This window comes from Synchiropus splendidus, chromosome 16, assembly GCF_027744825.2.
Source record: "Synchiropus splendidus isolate RoL2022-P1 chromosome 16, RoL_Sspl_1.0, whole genome shotgun sequence".
NCBI lineage: Eukaryota > Metazoa > Chordata > Actinopteri > Syngnathiformes > Callionymidae > Synchiropus > Synchiropus splendidus.
The window spans coordinates 9,341,816-9,360,592 of record NC_071349.1 but is presented as its reverse complement, the minus strand read 5'-3'; the positions used below and the strand labels follow the sequence as shown (position 1 = coordinate 9,360,592).

Genomic DNA, 18,777 nt, shown 5'->3' with positions numbered 1-18,777 from the left:
TTGAACATATGTATGTATTACAATTTTATAATTAAAAATATAATAAATTAAATTGTATTTTTTGTTGTAATTAATTCATCATGATATTGTTGTAATTAATTAATCGTAATTAACTCGTTAAAGTCCTAATTATAAGTAATTCAACTATTTAAAAAAATGAATTAGAATATTGAAAATGTAGGTGGGTGAGTGGATCTTTGTTTCTTTGTTTCTTAAAAAAAATAACAGTTTACATGCACGTTTATATTGAGCATAATCATATGGGGTCAGAGAAACACATTTTTTAAAAACCTATAATTTTAGTAATCCATATAATATATAAGGTACATTTAATTTAATCTTAACTTGTTATATGTAAACATAATGACACAGCAGATTGTGAAAGAAAATGACGACACACTACATTCAGGTTGAGACTAAGTTGAGGAACTCCATGAACACTCCGAAGATCTCCACTCATCTTTGTTATTTTTTTCCCATTTCTTGCAAGTCTCCCATGAGCAACATATGACATTATTAGTCACAACCACATATTAAAAGTAAAACATAATTTTGTCTCCATGATAGTGCAGTCGTGCCTCTGACCTGCTTATGAGAACATAACAAAATATGTGGGGTAAATCCTCACTACGATGCGGTAAATTAAATCCTGTTGTCTATGACTATAAACGACAAAAGGCGTTTCCATACGTATTGAATCAAGGTTCCCCCTTCGACTCTCCTTGTCATTGTGGCTTTAGCCACTAGAGGGAAGCAGCACAGAGTTAAAGCTACTCGGTGTTCTGCTCACCACCCGTCAATCATATTTTCCCTCTCCTGATAAATCTCAGCACCAGCTATTGATGGCTTCAGGCAAAAACTATGACATCAGTTGGAGTAACAAATAGACTTTCCAGATGAAAATAAATACATCAATACTCATCACGTCTTCATTGTAGATTTAAAAATGATGCCTAAACTGAGCCATATGAAAGAAAATTGCTGCAACACTGATGGTGACTCACATTGACCCTTTCACAGTGAGTGACTGCTGTTCCCTGCTGATCACTGAGTAGTATTTCACTAGGAATTACTTCATATGTGTGTGTGTCTATATATATATATATAGATACACACACACACTTCGGTACCTCAGTTTTCGAACGTCCCAGACTTCGAACAAATCGGAGTTTGAACAAAAATTTCGAGATTTTTTTGCTCCGGATTTCGAACGAAAATCCAGAACTCGAATGCCCAAGAAAAAAGCTGGAAAAAACATAACGTGCGCGGACCGATCAGCTGACCCACGGCGCGCTCTGTTATTGTGTATAACACAGCCTCTGTATGTTCCGTTAGCTGCATTTACTGACTGTTTTTTCTTCATATTGAGGTGTAAAACCTTTCCTGTCTCCACACTGGACCGTGGTAGAGTGTCACAGGGGAGGTGCTCGCTCTCCACACCTCCACTCCAGGGTTTGATGTCCTGTTGTGGGCTGGAGCTGGGACAGGGATGAGGCGAGTCTGGGACAGAGCGTGACTTGGTTTATGACTTTGTCACAGCCAAACTGCACAGAAGCGCACATTCAGAGCTGGACACGCACCGGGCACCTCTTCCCTTCTGGAGAGACGTCACTCACTCTGCAACCCCTCCTACATGCAGCGGCCACACACATAGAGGAACAGCGCACCTGCAGCAGACACTCGACATTCTCTCCTACAAAAGCCTATTTTAAGGCTTGGAACGCATGATTTCTTTTTCCATTCATTGTTATGGGGAAAATCGATTCAGATTTCGACAACCATTCGCTTCTTGAACGGCCGTCTTGAACGGATTGTGGTCAAGAACCGAGGTACCACTGTGTGTGTGTGTGTGTGTGTGTGTGTGTGTGTATATATATATATATATATATATATATGGCAACCATTTTTCTGGACTGTGCAAATGTGACAGGTCACCATGTGTTCTGGCGACCCACTATTTTATGACTCATTTCACAGAAGTCATTCCTTTTAACTGAGCAGACTGATATGGTTTTCTGATGGAGTGATACAAGAGGCAGAGGTTATATGGCCTCATTTTCTCGCTGGGAGATGTGGCCCCTTTTGATAAAGACAGTGGGAATGCTTCTGCGATTAACCCTTTAAAAACCGGATCTTTCAGACTAGAGCCTTTATTGACCCTTTTTTTTTGGCCAAGAAGCTGCACGCTAAAATACGTTATGCTGGCAGAACACTAAATTCAGTACTGATGCACAGTAAACACCATCACCAACGAAGAATTCTGTGCTCCACCTTTGCTGTTTTCTGGGGGGATGCAGTTCCTGCTTGTTTTATTTTGGTAATCGGTTAGGTGAAGACAGTGAGATAAAGATAACACTGTTGGATGTTAAGGAAACATATTCCTTTTTTATTTAAACCCAAGTGACCCAAGCAAGTAGCACAAGTTGCTCAAACTACGGTGGCCTGAAGTGGACAAAAAGTCTCTGAAGACTGTAATGATCCTGTATCATAGATGCTTTTGCAGTAGCCAAATCTAAAGTAAACCTCATTATAACCATTGCCAAAACTCAAGTCAAAACAAACCGACGGAGTTTAGTGTCATATCACGAGTAAGAAAGAGGAATCTAAAAAGCACTTCACTCACTCAATTAGATGCCCTTTTTGGCATTTGAAATATCATTGATGTAATTGCCAGGCAAATTCAAATGAGTTGAAGTGAAAGTATCATTACAAAGCTCTGAGCAAAAAAAGTCGTTTGAACTTCGGTTCCAGTGCTTATTCAGAGTCTTAAGGATGCAGTTAGAACCAACATGGAACCATCGCTTCCTCGTCCTATTATAAACATTTCCCAAAATGTAATTGGAATCCATTCATGAAGTTTCTTTTGCTGACAGATAAGCCTGAGCCAACAGAGAACCTGCTTTACACAGCTGATCATCTCAAACCGAGAGATGAAGTGATTCCACTTTCCCGAGGACCGTTTTTAATTGTCCACAATGCGAGCATCCATTGTTGTTCCTCTGTTCTATCTCTCGATCCAGCGCTCCACGCCGCCTCCACACTGATGCGTATTGCATTAACGCGGAGGTGACGAGTAGGAGGAAGAGGGCAAACTGCGAGGAGAGATGAACCACTGAGTGGGAGATAGATAGATAGATAGATAGATAGATAGATAGATAGATAGATAGATAGATAGATAGGTACTGTAGCTAGATAGATACTGTAGCTAGATGGCTGGATAGATAGATAGTTTCCTTGTGGTGTGGGGTCATGTGTTTAAGAGATGAAGAGAAAGAGAGAGGAGTGACAGATGGAGAGGAGAAGTTGGTCTCTTTGCAGTTCCAAAGCTCTGTTTAAGCCCCAAAGCTGTGTGCAGTGGAAATGTGGAGAGGAGAGAGAGAGAAGGCGCGAGGTAAAGGGAGCGAGAGAAAGGGAGTGAAGGAGGAGGGTTTGCGTTGGTGTGCTGGTTGGCAGTGAGAGCGCTTGTCAAAAAACCCTTTCTCTGACAGAAGGCATGATTCACAGCAGAGAGAGGGAGATGGAGGACAGAGAGGGAGGTAAGCGACATAGAGAGATGAAGGGGATAACGGCATGATGCGGGTAAGAAAACAAATGAGGACAATACAGGACCAGGATGGGACTGCGTAAGATGGACGGGATAGATGGAGCGACACATCCACACCACTGTGACTTGTCATTCTGAGGTTTCTTGCTTCGCCATCGATCGAAAGAAATAGAGCAGGTGGCAGTGCTGAAAGGGGGAGAGGGAGAGAGGCTGCTCGGAGGCTCTGAATGGACACTGAGGCAGGGAAAGATTCTCAAACGTCAACAGGCGCCTTTATTGGAGCCCTTATTAATGACAGAGGGGGACGCGCATGCTAATTAATACGGTCCAAGTGTTTGCGTTGTCCTTGTAAATATTGTGTTGGGGGAACGCCGCGGCGTTTGTGTGTGATTAATAACTTTCTTTCTCAGGTTGTTGGTTACGAGGAGATGAAGTGTGGGTTAGCAGAGCTCCCGCTGATACACAGCGAGCGTGTCCCCCGGCGTTCCAGACTGTGGCCGTTTTATTTGACTTCAGATTTCGTCGGGAAGTGGATCCCGCTCTTGTCACGCTTGCTGCTTGGCCGTCAATGTTGTGTTGACGTCACATCAGTTTTATTTTGGGACCACGTTTGCATGGAGCTTCAAGGCTGCTGCCTGAATTCTCTTCAAAATGTTAAGTCAAGGCTGGAATTTCCACCATGGATTCTGGAGGCAGTGGTAGCACAAGCCTCCTCCTCAACTCTTCTTTATAGTCTGATCCAGTCGAGGATTTTCGCGAGATCCTCCAAAAAGCAGACGAATATTAGGTAACGTTTCCGTAAGTAGAGCAGCTCTGCTTCGTACGGTCCTGTGCGATGGAAAAAAAAAACATATTTAAACCAGGAACATCCAAGATTTCCTACGTTTCCTGGTAAGAATCCAAACTTCTACATCGCCTGGGCAAAGAAAGGCGCATTAAAAGCGTTGACTTCCAGCTTAGTTGTATTGTCTGCGCACCAAAAATTGCAAAACGATGACGTCAGGAAATATGGCGAAGATTTCTTCTGAAAAACATGGACACTTTAGTGATAAAATACAAAGCAGGAACATTCCTTGTCCATTAGCTTGGGGTTCTCAAATGTTTGGGTTTCCAAAAATCCTCATGCTGATTTAAAAAAAAAACAAAACATTGGCGCTCCATGCCATACAAACATTTCAGATTTACTACAATACTACTACGACTGTAACTAGTTTTAAGGCAGTTAAATGTGCACTTATTATTAGCTCACAGCTATTTCCACTTGCCAAGTAACAACCTTTAATATTACAGGGAATGAACAGCAATAAAACAACCTAAATGAGCCCACTTAATTTTAAAATCTGCCTCCAAACTCTTCCCCTGTTAACTAAGCCTAACCGTTTGGCTGCGCAGCCTCTTCTCAGTCAAATTTATTTCCCCATCTCTCACATGAATTGCCAACAAAATTAGAGAGGCGGTCTCTCACTGCACCATTTCCAGTGGCCTTTATGAAGTGGAGGTTTGTTTTGTTGCGCTGCTTCAGTCGGTGTTCTGGGCAAAGTGAGTCAAATGGTATCACGGTTGTATACGTCACAGTCTTATTCATAGCTCCGCGCAGGTTCTTTATTATTGGTGGCTCATGGGGATCCCCACGTGTGAGACGCTGGTGGATCAGGAGTAGCTGTCAGTATACAAATGTGTTTTCATGGGAAGTAGTTTTGCTGTTTTTAACACCTCAATATTCAGGATTTGCTGTCTAAGGGATGATATAAGTCACAGTAAATTCTCCATGCTTTGACTTTCTCTTTAAAAGAAGCCAGGCATTAACAGAAATGATCCCAAATCAGTCATCTGCACAACAGCAATTTCCCCACTTAATTTATGCATGAGTGTATTTTAATCTTAAAAATGTCTGTGTGCTATTCTTTGTTTTCCACAGATGGATGTCCCTAATCTGCAAACACAGCAAGAATGAGCTGAGGAGCTTAGACTGGATTCAGTCCTCCATCATTGTGTCCGGTCCCTCTGTTGCGTCTCTCTGACTCACGCTCTGCTGGTGTTGAGCAGACAGACAAACCAGAAGAGTACATGTAAATGCAGTCAATCTGTGGGAGAGCGGATCAGCTGAAGAAGTCACTGCGAGGACAGGAGAAGTGGAACTTTTCCCTCAAACATTTATTTGGAATATACCTCTACTGGTACAGTTTTGGGACCTAAAAAGTCGGTTTCTCCGCCTTTGTATCGTGGAGGGAGCCAGCTTTCTGAATGACCTGCGCAGCCTCATGGCTAATAACCACATTCTCAAGATTTAGGTAAATTAAAGACTTCACAATTCATACTTCAAACTTCCCACGTGCCTCCCATCATCCCCTCCCACCATCCGCCATCCAGCCAAACATGGGCAAGCCTCTAAGCCGACCAGGTTGCTTCAGAAAGAGCTCCTGTTGCCTGGAGAAACATGGAGCTGGGGATCGAGGGATGGGAGGGCGAGATGGCGGAATCGAAGCGGGGTATGGAGATGGCTATGTCCCCCAGCGCTCCATCTATGACACCATGTGCATCAATCAGCAGATAGACAACCACCATCACCACCACCACGGAGGGTCCATGAGGCAAGATGGGGGTGGCGAGGGGAGTTTTAGCTACTCTGCTAGCAGCTCCCTGAGAGTAGGCCGGTCCCCAGGAGACATGTTTGACATGCAGCCTCGCTCTTTGACTCCAAATCCGTCATTTGTGCGCCGTCTGGACGAAAGGGCCATTTACGACTCTCTGAAACTCGGTGCTCAGGATGTCGACGGCAGCATCTGCCATTCACCTGGAAACTTCAACCGATCCATTTCTCCATCTGTGTCCTCATTCTCAGCGCCAGGCGTGTCCTCGTCATTATCGAAGAAGCACCATCACCACCACCACCACCATCACGGGGACAGTACAAAGAGTCGGGATGGGAGACAGTCATGGAAAGGCATGACCCCTCAGAAGCACCTGGAATGTGTGGAGCTTACTGCAAATGACATGATCGATCGAGGAGGAGGAGGGTATCTCAATCCAGGTCACTATGGCCACCAAGGAGGGCAGTCTTCCTCTCTAACTTCCCCACTCATTTCTCCCTTTTCTGGGTCGCCACTGTCCTCAGGTTACCACACGCCTGTCTTTTTTTCCCCTGGCAAGCCTCTACCCAGTCAAAGTCAGAGCTTGCGCTGTTCACCTCCTCATGCCATTCACCCTCGACACTACTCCCAGACCCAGAGTCTCAGGATGTCACCTCCCCAGGAGCTAAGGAGATCGCCTTACAGAGCCCCTTTGGTCCAACTTTCTGCTCATGACCTTGAGCAAGACATGAGGGACCGGGGTGGTTGGGGCCGGAGTGAAAGAGAATGGGAGAGGGAGAAGGAGCGGGAGATGGAAAGAGGATGGGCACAGCGAGAGTGGGAGAGAGAAAGGGAGAGAGGGAGGTTAGAAAGAGAGAGGGCTAGAGAAAGAGAAAGAAGGGAGACCACCTTTGGGACCTTTGGGTATGGTCGACAAGTCCCTTTGCATTCAGATTCTGTCTTTTTAGAACCAGAACAGGTACTAGATACAACACCCCTTTTGCTCCCCCAGCCATCGCCTTCACCTTCTCCCTCCCCAAATGCTGCCCCACGGATGGGAACTGGAGCCGTGGGAAGAAATAGAGCCGGGTCCAGAGTTGGCTCCGATTCTGTTAGTGGGCCTATAGCTCCAAAATATGACAATGGTAGCGGCAGTACTGCTTTAATTGACAAATCCGGGCCGAGGCTAGTGAGTGAAGTTTCAATTGGAAGTATATCTGAGGCCGAAATACGGGCTGGATATCCTGACAGAACTCATGGGGGGAGTTGGAACAAGCATGAGAGTGGAGCCAGGGTCAGTGTTAAAAATGGCTGCGAAACAAGAATGGGATCACAGGTGAAGACAAGAGCTGGAGGAAGAGAGTTGGAGGGAAGAGTGCAGTCAGGGATGCAGATGGAAAACATGGCTCATGCTGCAAACAAAGTCCAGCGGGATGGGATGCGAAACGAAGCGAGAGATATAGACAAACCAGATCACATCCCTGAAAGTATCTCTTCAAACATTGTAAATGTTGAGACTGGACCTGCCACCGGTGATAATAGGATGGAACTTGAAACTGCCGCAGATGCAGAAGCATCCATCAGATCGAGAGAAGCTGAGATGAAGCCTGCAGTAGAAGCTACAGTTGATACTGACATCTGTCCTTCAAAAGAATCCAGACCAGAAGCTAAACCTGAAGCAGATGTTAGTGTTCCTCCTGCATCTGACGTTGTGACAGAACAAAAAATTGAGGTGACTGATGACTTTGTGCCTCAAAAAGACACGCTAATTGACAGTAAAAACAATGACTGTGTCGCAGCCACGGACAAACCAGATGCTGATGTTGTTGCTGCTGATGAAAAAGAAAAAGACAAAGTTCAGCAAAAGATTTTAGATGATAACAAACCTCGGTCCCCTCGAGTTGAAAAGGGATCCAAATCTCAAAAGTCCAAATCGTCCAAGTCTTTATCATCATCAAAGGCGAGCTCACGGACACGGCCCGGTACAGCCACTGGAATGCGACCCGGAGCAGTCAGTCCGAGACCTAACCGTGGGCTTCCAGAGCTGGAGTCGACAGGACCAACTGAAGGCATCGAGTTCACCTGGCCTCGTCGCGTGATGGTCAGGAAAAGGACAGTTCGGCAAGGCGGGGCGCTCCACAATCTCCCCATCCTCCCTCCTCTACCCTCCGTCCTCTCAGCTTTGGAAAAGAGGCGCCCACATGGCATGTTCCATCCCCGTACAGGTCACTTTTCCGAGAACCCTCTGATAAACCCTGGGGATCCAATAAGTTTTGTTGGACGCTGCTCCCTGAAGGAGCCTTCGAATCAAGAAGCCAGCCAGATTGTAGTGGGGAGAGCTTCATTGAAGGAACAAAACTTGGAGCACTGGAGGGTCTGCAGAGAGCAGGATGAACCCAAGAGGTCCAAAAGCAAGGAGAAACAAGGATTGCCAAGATCGGATAAATTAGAAAGGGGAGCGAAAAAGCATGAAGAGGAGAAAAGAAAACATGAGAAAAACCAACTATCAGTGGGAAAAGAGAATGTTTCAGTCACTGTCAGTAAGAGTCAAAATGAGAGCAAACCTAAAACAGTGAATGTCAAAACTGCTGACCAACAAGGAGATTCGGAAATCAAAACAGAGGGTTATGGATATATGACGGAGAAAAGTGTCAATCTGAGAGAAGTGGAGAAGGAAAAACTAGTTGAAGCAGTTGACCAACACGTAGTGGAGGCCATTTTGCGAACAGGAGAAGTTGTTGTTGAAGAAGTAGGGACTTCTGTAGGACAGCAGGAGGGGGAGAGCTGGGACGCGGTCCTTGAGATGGTGAACACGCTGTGGGATGACGGCTGGGAGAAAAGAGGCGCAGGTGGTGATGACACAGACTCACTTCCAGGCTCCCTCCAACGTTGGCCTCTGCTTCGACCCCCGGTTGGTTTTGGGGGTTCCCATCCTCCTTCCTCGGCTGCCTCTGAGCTCAGCTTGACCGAGTTAGAGAGGAGGGCGAGAGAGCTTGACTCGGATCTGGAGCACCTCGATCTGTCTCAGCCGAGCAGAGACGGCCAGGATTTGTTCCAAACAGCCTCGGAAAGCCAAAAAGAAAGAGGTGACATGTACCAAACCCACCCCGGGCCTCAGAGGGAGAAAGGGCTGCTCTTTACAGGTAGGGATACGGATTTTATTGCTTGGTTAAAATGTACATTCACTTTGGTGGAAACGTAGGACGAACTGAAGTAAACTCAGCCAGTACTTAATATGAGTTTCTTGATCTGGCTGCGCACAGAAACTGTACTGAATGAACTGCCGTTAAACCTCACGATCGTGAGCTCAACATTTCACTCGTAACTCAACTAATAAATTCTACTTCATTTTCTTGTAATTCTGACAGTCATACCATTTTAGGTTAAGAAACATTTCATTCTAACACGAAAGCGCTTTGACATGGCACCGCACCGGGAACACAGCTTTTTCATGTTTTAAACATCAGCTTTTTTTTTCCTGAGTAGATAATCATGATATCAGTGTTATTGTGCCACTAACGCATTTGGTTGCCTGGCAACAGATTCATTGGAAAATGACAGTAGCCTGCAGCTCGTAGGTTTCTACACTGGTGGAATGAAGACTGAATTACCGGTCCTTTGGGCCCACTTCAGGTCCATTTGAGGTCATTAAATGTAGATACTGATGTAAATCAGCCTTTATTTAAAAGCTGCTGGAGACAGTGTGTTTTAAAACCTTCTACTTGTATTATTAAAAGTGGTTTACTCTCCATTGGACTTTTTATTGTGACTATGGAGTGTGCGCTCATGTTTGAGTTCCTGCACGTCCAGTTATTGTTTGAACTGAAATATGCTGTGAAGACTGGTGCGCAGGTAGAAGCGAAAAAGTTGGTTATATATTCTCATCTGCTCTGGAAGGAAGTGGGAAATAAAAAAGGTTTGTTTGCACTGGAGGAATATGAGCCTCGAAACACACACTCACCAAAGACACGGTGATTATTTGCAAGATGTTGCTGTGTCATGCCGTGTTGACTAAGTGAAACAAGAATCCACCGATTGAGAAAAGGGCCTGTAATCTAGACTGATCATAGACGACTGGGAGCGTGTCCATTAGACAAGGACATCGAATTATTATGAATTGATTATTTCTCTTGTTTCTTTGTTTAATCGTGTTATTCTTCGATTTTCCAGGAGTGGCCAGCAGATCTCAGGTCAGTTTGGAGCTCAGCGCCATGGCTTTGTCCGCTACAAACCCAGACAGATCTCCAGCAGGGTGGACCGGCAAGTCAGGAGCCGAGACTCTTGGCACCAAGTGAGTCCAGGAGGCTGCGTTGGCTGGCTTTTCATGTCTGTGAAATATTGGGCTTTCGAGGGCAACTTTAAACACAGCTACACATCTGTGAAAAAAAAATGAAATTGAGGTTCCAAAACATTTTTTCTAAATGGGAAATGTGGGATTATTTTGCTGACTGACTCAACCATGTGGGGGTCCAGTAGGTCTCCCATTGGATCGCCCCTGAAAATCAGGTCTATCACGCAAATGGGTCTCCTGTAGATATAAAACATCTTCACCCTTTCACCCATAAAACGTGTTCCTGGTTGAGGTAGAAGTGGAGGTGTCTCTCACCCTGGAGGAGTTGTTGCCTTTAGCTTTCACTTTTCACTCCTGAGCTAAGTTGTTGTGTTTGAGGGGTGCGACTCTCATATGCCTGTTTGATCTGTTCTACAGTTCCACCAAAGAGGACAGCTCGCCAGACTCCAACCTCACCTTGGAATCGGACTCCAGCGGCGTCTTTCTCTCCCTGTCAAATCAAAGCCAAGAAGAGACCGGCTCGGACAGCGACCCGCCCGTCAGTGGGTCCGACCTCGGCAGCAGCACTACGTCTCTGGAGAAGGATGGGGATGAAATCGGGATCAAAGAGTGGGGGAGAGAGGAGAGTTCTGAGTTGCAGTGGTGCTACCCGTCACTACTGAACACCTCCACACAAGAAGATGTGGAGGGTGATCAGCATGAGGATCTGCATGGAAAGATAAGAGGAGAGGAGATCAAAGGGAAAGAGGATGCAAATGCTGGCCACTTCTCCACCTCAAGTCCTCATCCAAGTGAGGAAGTGCATCCCAGGAAGAAAGTGACCATCATGCACACCGACTCCGGTCTGTCCCCCTTGAAGAAGCCCATCCGGCGTCTCATAGACCCACTTCAGAAGCCAGTCAGAACCTCTGGGTTGGACTGTGGTGATATTGATCCTTACGTGACACCAGACAGCTTCGTATACCTTGCTGTGTCTGCAGGACCAGGAGGCCTTGGGGAGATCCGTACGGACATGGACGCCTTTACCCATCACATTAAGCACGCAGAGAGCCGGAAAACTCATGTGGAGCACGATCCCAAGCTAGCGCACCTGCTGCCTGACAAACCTGAGGAAGGAGACTTTCTATGTACAGACAGCTTTGTCTACCTGGCTGCCCCTGACTGCCTCCTGCTGGGGCCAGAGGGCAGTACACACTACAGTGGGCGGTAGGTTCATTTGAACATATGGTAGCTCCCCTTTTTGTTTAATAACTGCACAAACCTGCTGAGAAATGACGTGTTAGATTGACTGGCGACTGGGGAACCTCCTCCTGGCTTCAAGGTTAACCTTGCCACATTGTTTTTACACGTTATTGTTATGTATGTTATTATGGGGCACCTATTTACTACTCTGTAATCTTAGTTTTTGTGTAATCTCAAGTGCTCCCGTCACACTGCACCTGTGGGCATGGGGGCCGAAAGTGTTTTGAGGATCCCAGTCTGCCTTTTTCGGAAATTTTCCCATTAAATTTACTTACTATTTTCTCACTTTGAGGCGTAAGGAAATGGTTGGGGTTTGGAATCATATACTCAAATTGTTACCCTTTATCCAACCTCTGTTTTACTGGGGGCATCATAGTCATGACTCAGTTGAATTCTGAGTACGATGACTCCCTAGGATTTGTGGTGGAATGGTGCAGAGTGAAAGGACGCACACAGTGAGCCTATGCTTTGTTGGCTTCAGTTTGTGCAAGTAACACCCGACATAAGCTCCTCACACATTTCTCTGCTTATAGAAACCGATATCTGCCAAAGGATTCGCAGGGCGGTCGACTTGTTTTTAACCCATATGGCCAGTGTAACTTTGTGCCTCTGTTCTTGGCTTCAATATTATTTGTCAGTCCGGCAGGATTATATATAATATATTGTTGATCCAAATAATTTAGACGGAGAAGGAGAGTGGAGGTCAAACAAAGGCTGCAACTGTACGATGACTCTGCATGATATGTAACCACAGCTCGGTTCCCTTTCATGTGACTTGCTAGAAAATTGTACGCAACATATTACAGCTCATTATTCCTCCACATAATGACTAAAAAAGATAAATCATTCTAATATTCCCTGTTGTTGTGAACCCCAGTTTTTGCAGGGAAAACTGGACGGCATCAGCAAGTTCCATTCTTGTTTTCGAATGTTTTATTTATTTATATTTTTGCTCTCCAGGGACTCCGACTCTGAAAGCTCCGACTCCGGCCCGGTGGACCTGTCAGGGCCCGGCTGTGAGATGGTTGCAGGAGACAGCGATTGGGATTCAGACCTGTCTGACTCTGACCCCAGTCGGCCCTCAAGGATCCCCGTCAGCTCCTCCAGGTCTCACGCTGCAGCTCGATCCAAGCGTCTCCCACCAGAACCCGAGTGGGACAAGTTTAAAGCGGATCGAGAGGCACAGGAGAACCGGAAACCATTGACAACCAGCACGACAGGACCGTCCGACGACTCCACAGGGTCCAATCGAGCGGCGACGCCTGAGCAGCAGCTGACCAAGAAGGTCACCTGGCAGTTTAAACCAGCTCAGAGGTCCGTCTGCACTGGAAGCAGGAAGGAGAAGGACAAGGAAATGGCTTCTTTTGCAAGGCTCGGAGACTTAGAAGGCGATGGACCCCCTTCACCTTCGTCTTCTTCATCCTCCTCCACATCCTCTTCTGATTGATTCGTCCGTCGAGGATTTGATGGATGCACACTTGACTGGGCTGAGGAGCGCTGAGGGTAAGAACAACCAGAATGTTGATTTGAAATATGGAATCCAGCTGCCTTTTGTGACTTATTGAGACCACACCTTTACAGAACAATTCAAGCCTTTAGTTTTGAACGACAGTGGACTTTCAAGTCGATTATGCGCTCTGCAAACATAACCTGGAGGATTAGCCCAAACTTTCAAAATGATCGCTGAAACTCGTCACTGTTGTTAAAAGCCTTTAAAAACGTCAAATATGATGATGTATTTTACAACTCTACTACATTTATTTGGTCATGATGTGTGCGAAATGTGAATTCAATACGAAGGAACATTTATTTACAATGTTTTATTTATCAATTGTGAATGTAAATTGGAGCAATATGCTAATAGATTTATGACAAATATATGTGTTTTACCTTACGAGCTGCGCTTGAGTGACGTGTATAAAACGTTTAGATGACGACATGTATTTGCAGTTTTTATCTAGAATGTATGTAACATTTACGAAGGGTGTTTTTGACGTTTGCACAGTGGCCATTTTGAAGTGGCTGCGGGTGGGTGACAAAGATTGACGGCTCATGTGTACAGTTTCATATAAGTATAGTCTTTTTGTAGCCGGTTCTGCTCACATGTTTTGGCCGGAGAGGACAGAGATTCAGCTATCACTTTCCGTCGCCGCCCACTCCCCGACTCATTTGTCAGAGTGAGGAGACGTGACAGTGTGTTTACGCCACAAACGCAAGATGGTGGCATGCGGATTCAAATGTGGAGGCTGACAAGCTGCCCGTGGTCTGGCTCTACTTTTTTAAAGATCATGGAAATACTACTGCACTAACAGATAGGTTTACTCTTCGACGATGGTGCCAAAGTGACAGTGCCGGGGGATGAAGGGGAAGAGATTGTATGATGAGTTTTGAAATCGGTTTTCAGAGCTTGGCTTTATTTTGCACAGAGATATATAGAAAATAGAATGGCGGCAGCGGCTCTCTGGTGTCAGTGGTGACTATATTGATTCAGGTCATGAGTCATGTTCAGATGGTGTTAAAACAGAAATATATATAGCCTAGATTATTCCTCTGTATTACTAAATGTCATCATGTGCTGAAGATTTTTGAGGACAGCCTTGTTGAGTTGACGTTTGGTCCTTATCTGAAGATTAATAACAGATTAAGGTAAGGAACGTTCTGCTCTAAAAAAGCTCTTCATGAGCCTAACCCCAGTTTAGGTCAAAGGTCGCAGATGTCCTTTCTTATTCCTACAGCGACCCCCGCAGTTGAACGGGAAAGAAATCGTATAAAAGGCCCAAATCTCTCTCTGTACAAAATGCTCTGGCTGCTGTGGTTTTACTGCTTTCTAATGCTTTAGCTTCTTAGCTTGTTAGCGCTAAGTAGAGCAAAAATGCACGTGGAGGCAACTTCTTCAGATCGACATTAGATTTTAATACACGTGGAAACACTTGGTTTTGAAGTCTGCGCTTCAATTTACAGTGAGCAAAACTTTCACGATGTTGAAACGTCTTAAAGCCCCCCCCTCCAGAAAACTTTTTTTTTTAAATGAAAGGTTTCCTGCTTGTACTGTCATTGGCTACTTAAATAGATAACCTTCACTCATTCATTGAGTTTCAATGAAAATTGTACAGTTAAAAAAATCTCTAAAGTAAAGGATTATGTCATTTCATTTTCATTTGTTTACTCACTTTGTATTTACATTTTCCGTCCTATATTTCACTTATTAATTTCTTCTGTCTGAAAAAGTCACTCCATAAAAATCTAATTTTTATTTAAAGCAAACAGAAAAGAGTGTAATAGTGCATTAAATATTAAACTGTTCATCCGTGACACTATATACCACATAGCTACAACCTCGGTGTAGTTGATATGTCGACCTAAATGATGAAACTATACAAAAACATATTTTAGCAATGTCAGGATAAAGTTATTCTGAATAAACTGAAAATCTCCCATTTTGCAAAGATGGAGTTCTCTGGACACCATCTTATCTCGGTGGATGTTAAGGTAAAAAAAACACATATTTTTGAAATTTTTTAAAAACAATTTCAAAGCAAAACTCATAATTTAAGTCACAGAAAATGCCAGTAATGTAAGAAATGGAGGACAGAATCCAAAAAAGTACTATAAGAAGTGGGAAATTTATGATTTATTGATGTGGGGAAACATTGCTTGCTTCATGCTTTACTCATACAGTTGAACGCAAATTCAGAAATATGTGTTGTAGCTGAACTCTGAACGTGCCATAGTGAGTCAGCTCTTTTCAAGGTCTGTGCGGGACATGGGTCGGGCCTTGGTCAGAACTGCTGTCCACATTGTCACACATTTAAAAACCTGCGATAGTGCGAGCTGACTTGAGAAACTTTAGAAGATATTATATGGAAAAAGGCATCAGATTTGTTTCTTGACCCAGTTTCTGTACCACTGACTGGTTAACTGAATAACTCAAGCCCCATTTCATTTTGTTGCCATACACGCTGCCTCCTCAAGATCCCCCTCTTTGAAATGAGGCTTTGCCCACAAGAAGCCATGATAGTATATGACATCCATATGATCTACCACCACCATTTACTGACCCCTTAAATTTCATGTTTCACCTCATCTCACTTGCAGCACTGACCTTCAGTTCCCAGGGTCACACTATTCGCGTGACACCTGACATTGTTGCAGTGGACAGTGGATTTACTTCCTCTGTAGCCCAGATAAGCACCAATGTCCTTCCATGGCTCTTACATTAGTTTAGAGGAACATCACCATCATGAGAGGCTGCACTCCACCTCACTGTTAAAACAAGAGGATCCAGAAGGCTTGCTGAGTTGTTGGAGGAAGAGGGTCCAAAATGGCATCGAACTGACGGCATGCGTGTTTGTTATGCCAGTAGTGTGATGTCACCCTGAATAAACTGGTGGAAAGTGTCTCACACAACTTCACCTCAGGCAGGCACAATGGCTATTACCGTTGTCAGGCCATTAAACCGGCGCCAGCGTGGCACGCCGCTGACGAATGGGCCATCAGGGGGTATTAAACCTGGATTCAGGAGGCTTTGTTTTTAACCTTAGCGCAAAAATAGAGCTACTATTTTTCATGCATTTAACCTGAAGCAGCGTCATTTGTTGAAAAACACCTGGTTATTCAACAGCGCCAGGCTGGTGGCGGTCAATGGTTTGGCTCCTGAAGCCCAATGAACTGCCTCAGAAATAGGTCGACTTTAATATTTCGTTGGACCATCTTCAGTTTTGTTTACATTGACGTTAGCGTTGCGCTGGATAGGTGTTATGAGGTTTATTTCCACAGTCTCAGTACGTTTACACCTCGCATTGATGACGGGAGAGTCAGACCCACATCTTCTCCAGAACATCCCAAGGATGCTCACTGGGTTTGGGCCTGGACTCTCGGCTGCGAATTCATGCATGAAAATGATGCCTCACAGTCTTGGAGTGACCTGGTCAGTCAGGGTGACCTCATTGTTCGGCCATAAAATGTTGCGCGACACTATTTATTTGCTCTTTTAAATCCAGGATCTCACAACTCTTTGCTAGACAGTGAATTTAACAAGTCCTCTTCCCCTCTGACTCTGTTTTTTTATGGTCTTTTAAAGGGACGGAGACTCAGAAAATGCACATAAACTGCTATCCTACCCAGAGTTTAGCAAAACATCAACATTAAATTCCCATTCAGGCCCTAAAATGATCACTAAACCATGCATGAAGTCATGGAGCCTAGAGAATGTGTATTTATCAGACATTAACTGCTCCTCCTTTATGAACAGAATAAGATACTACAGTGAATGTGACGTCACTCTGTGTGACACTTTTCAGAGGCTAATATTAGCATGTAGCATCTCCATGGTCCACTCACACACAAGAGACATCGAATTCAGTTTCAAAATGAATTGTCGACATTTATTATTTCCACCGACTTTCCACTCTTTTTCTATTTTCCACTCTTCAGCGACTTGAACGCTGCTTCTCGTCGCTCACAATATCGACGAAGCTTTGGTGGAGTTTTTCCGGCAAATTGATTTTGAAACAAAGCTCCTCATCTAAAACACTAGAAGGCCACGTTAAGTGACTTGGAGGGTCAGCTTTGGCCCACGGGCCTTGAGTTTGACACACGAATTATTCCACTCCAGATTTTGTCTTTGTTAATGGAGCTGGAGATGCATTACATTTATGAATCAGAGTCAGTGAACGACTGCTCCATTTGTCTGACATCCATTGCCTGTAAAAATGGAGCGAAATTCCGAAATTCACTTTTTAGCGCTCTCTCAAATTTCTGTGAGCAAACAGACAAACAAGCTGGTGTCTGAAGCCAACAGATTTTCACCATCGGTTTAAACAGGGAGTGCTTCCTGTTGTATTACATTAATACACCTGAAATATTCTCTGTTGAGTTGGTCACGCGACTGTTACAATAGTGAAACGGTGCGGTCGTAAAGCTGTTATTACCACCGAGCGAGGAAGTGTAATAACATTGTAATTACTGTGTGGTGTTTCCGATGTGGGGCCCGGTGTTGTCAGCGCCGCTGCCGGCTAATTTATGCTGCGCTGCTGCGCCGTGTAGACAGGGACCAAGGACGTGACATTTCCAAAGTCTGCAGGTCCACGCAGACTATTTTTACACACACTTTGGTCGCTCCACTCTTCTGGCTCGGGCTCATCCCTGAGAGGACTCACCGGTAATTAGCCAAACCTGCGCGGGGTTTCTCCTAATATCCGACACAGTCACGCTGTGCGGCAGATGAAATCGTCCGCCCTGACGCTGCGGCTTCCGACTCAACCACAAGGTGGACGTGCGTTTTCTGTTGAGCAGGGCTGTCATGTGACTGTGACAAAAATCCACTGTGACGTTCTCAGAATGACCTAAAAACCTGGATGCTCTCGGGCGTGCGCTGTTTTTCTCTTCATGTAAATGCTGATCAGTGTTTGAGCTTTGACTTGAGACCTGGAAGCACTTCCTGGTGGAATACCATGATTTATGTGAAGTCCTATTGTGTGCTGTAATCCCACGCCTCGCTGAATGCATTTATATACAAATAAAGATTTGATGGTGCAACAAAACCGTCCACCTCGTGCTTTACTTCTTACTTTCCATCCCACAGACTGAAAACCAAATCAGGCAGCCGCGTCGCAGTGGTGACTCTCTAGGGTCCGAGTCCTTCTGAGGAATGCTGAGGCTCATTTTATGCAGAACCGTATAGGACTGTCACACCAAGATTCATATGTTAACAGGTCCACACTTGCTCTTCTGTATCTGGTCGAGGTGGTGGTGAAAAGACCTTCTGTCTCATGCAGTTTTCTGGCTATAAAACAAACAAAAGTCGGGATTCTGTGCCTTAAATAACAGGAAAACATCACAGTTTTTCTGGTCTGAAGTCAGTCACGGGGCAGCTTTGTCTGTGAATGGTCCTCAGGCCCCCTTCCTATGTGCGCCCGGGGTTGTAGGAGAACTAGAGCAGGTGCCCAGAATCAATTCAAAACTACAGACTATAAAGTTTGATGGACATGTTTTTGCTTATTGAGGTGAAGAGGAGAGTGCAGGCAGGGTGGAACAGGTGCAGACGACTCTCTGAGGTGATCGGCGACAGATAGAGTGAGAGAGTAGCTCTATAATGTGCGGTTTAGAGACACGAAAAAGCAAAGTCAGAG

At 44.9% G+C, this 18,777-nt stretch overlaps 1 protein-coding gene across 3 annotated transcripts in view; it reads left to right on the top strand.

Moving 5' to 3' along the window:
- LOC128747281 (uncharacterized) overlaps window positions 1-18,202 on the top strand; it is a 30,520-nt gene extending 12,318 nt beyond the window's left edge. The window contains exons 1-5 of one of the 3 annotated variants that reach the window (XM_053845078.1): window positions 3,234-3,536; window positions 5,463-9,257; window positions 10,285-10,405; window positions 10,823-11,611; window positions 12,608-18,202. In XM_053845078.1, coding sequence (XP_053701053.1) covers window positions 5,921-9,257; window positions 10,285-10,405; window positions 10,823-11,611; window positions 12,608-13,094 — 4,734 coding nt within the window. In that variant the 5' untranslated portion in view covers window positions 3,234-3,536; window positions 5,463-5,920 and the 3' untranslated portion in view covers window positions 13,095-18,202. Of the gene's footprint in view, window positions 1-3,233; window positions 3,580-5,462; window positions 9,258-10,284; window positions 10,406-10,822; window positions 11,612-12,607 lie in introns of those variants that run through there. The other 2 variants (XM_053845079.1, XM_053845080.1) reach the window with 2 other exon arrangements.
- Window positions 18,203-18,777: the final 575 nt, after the last annotated feature.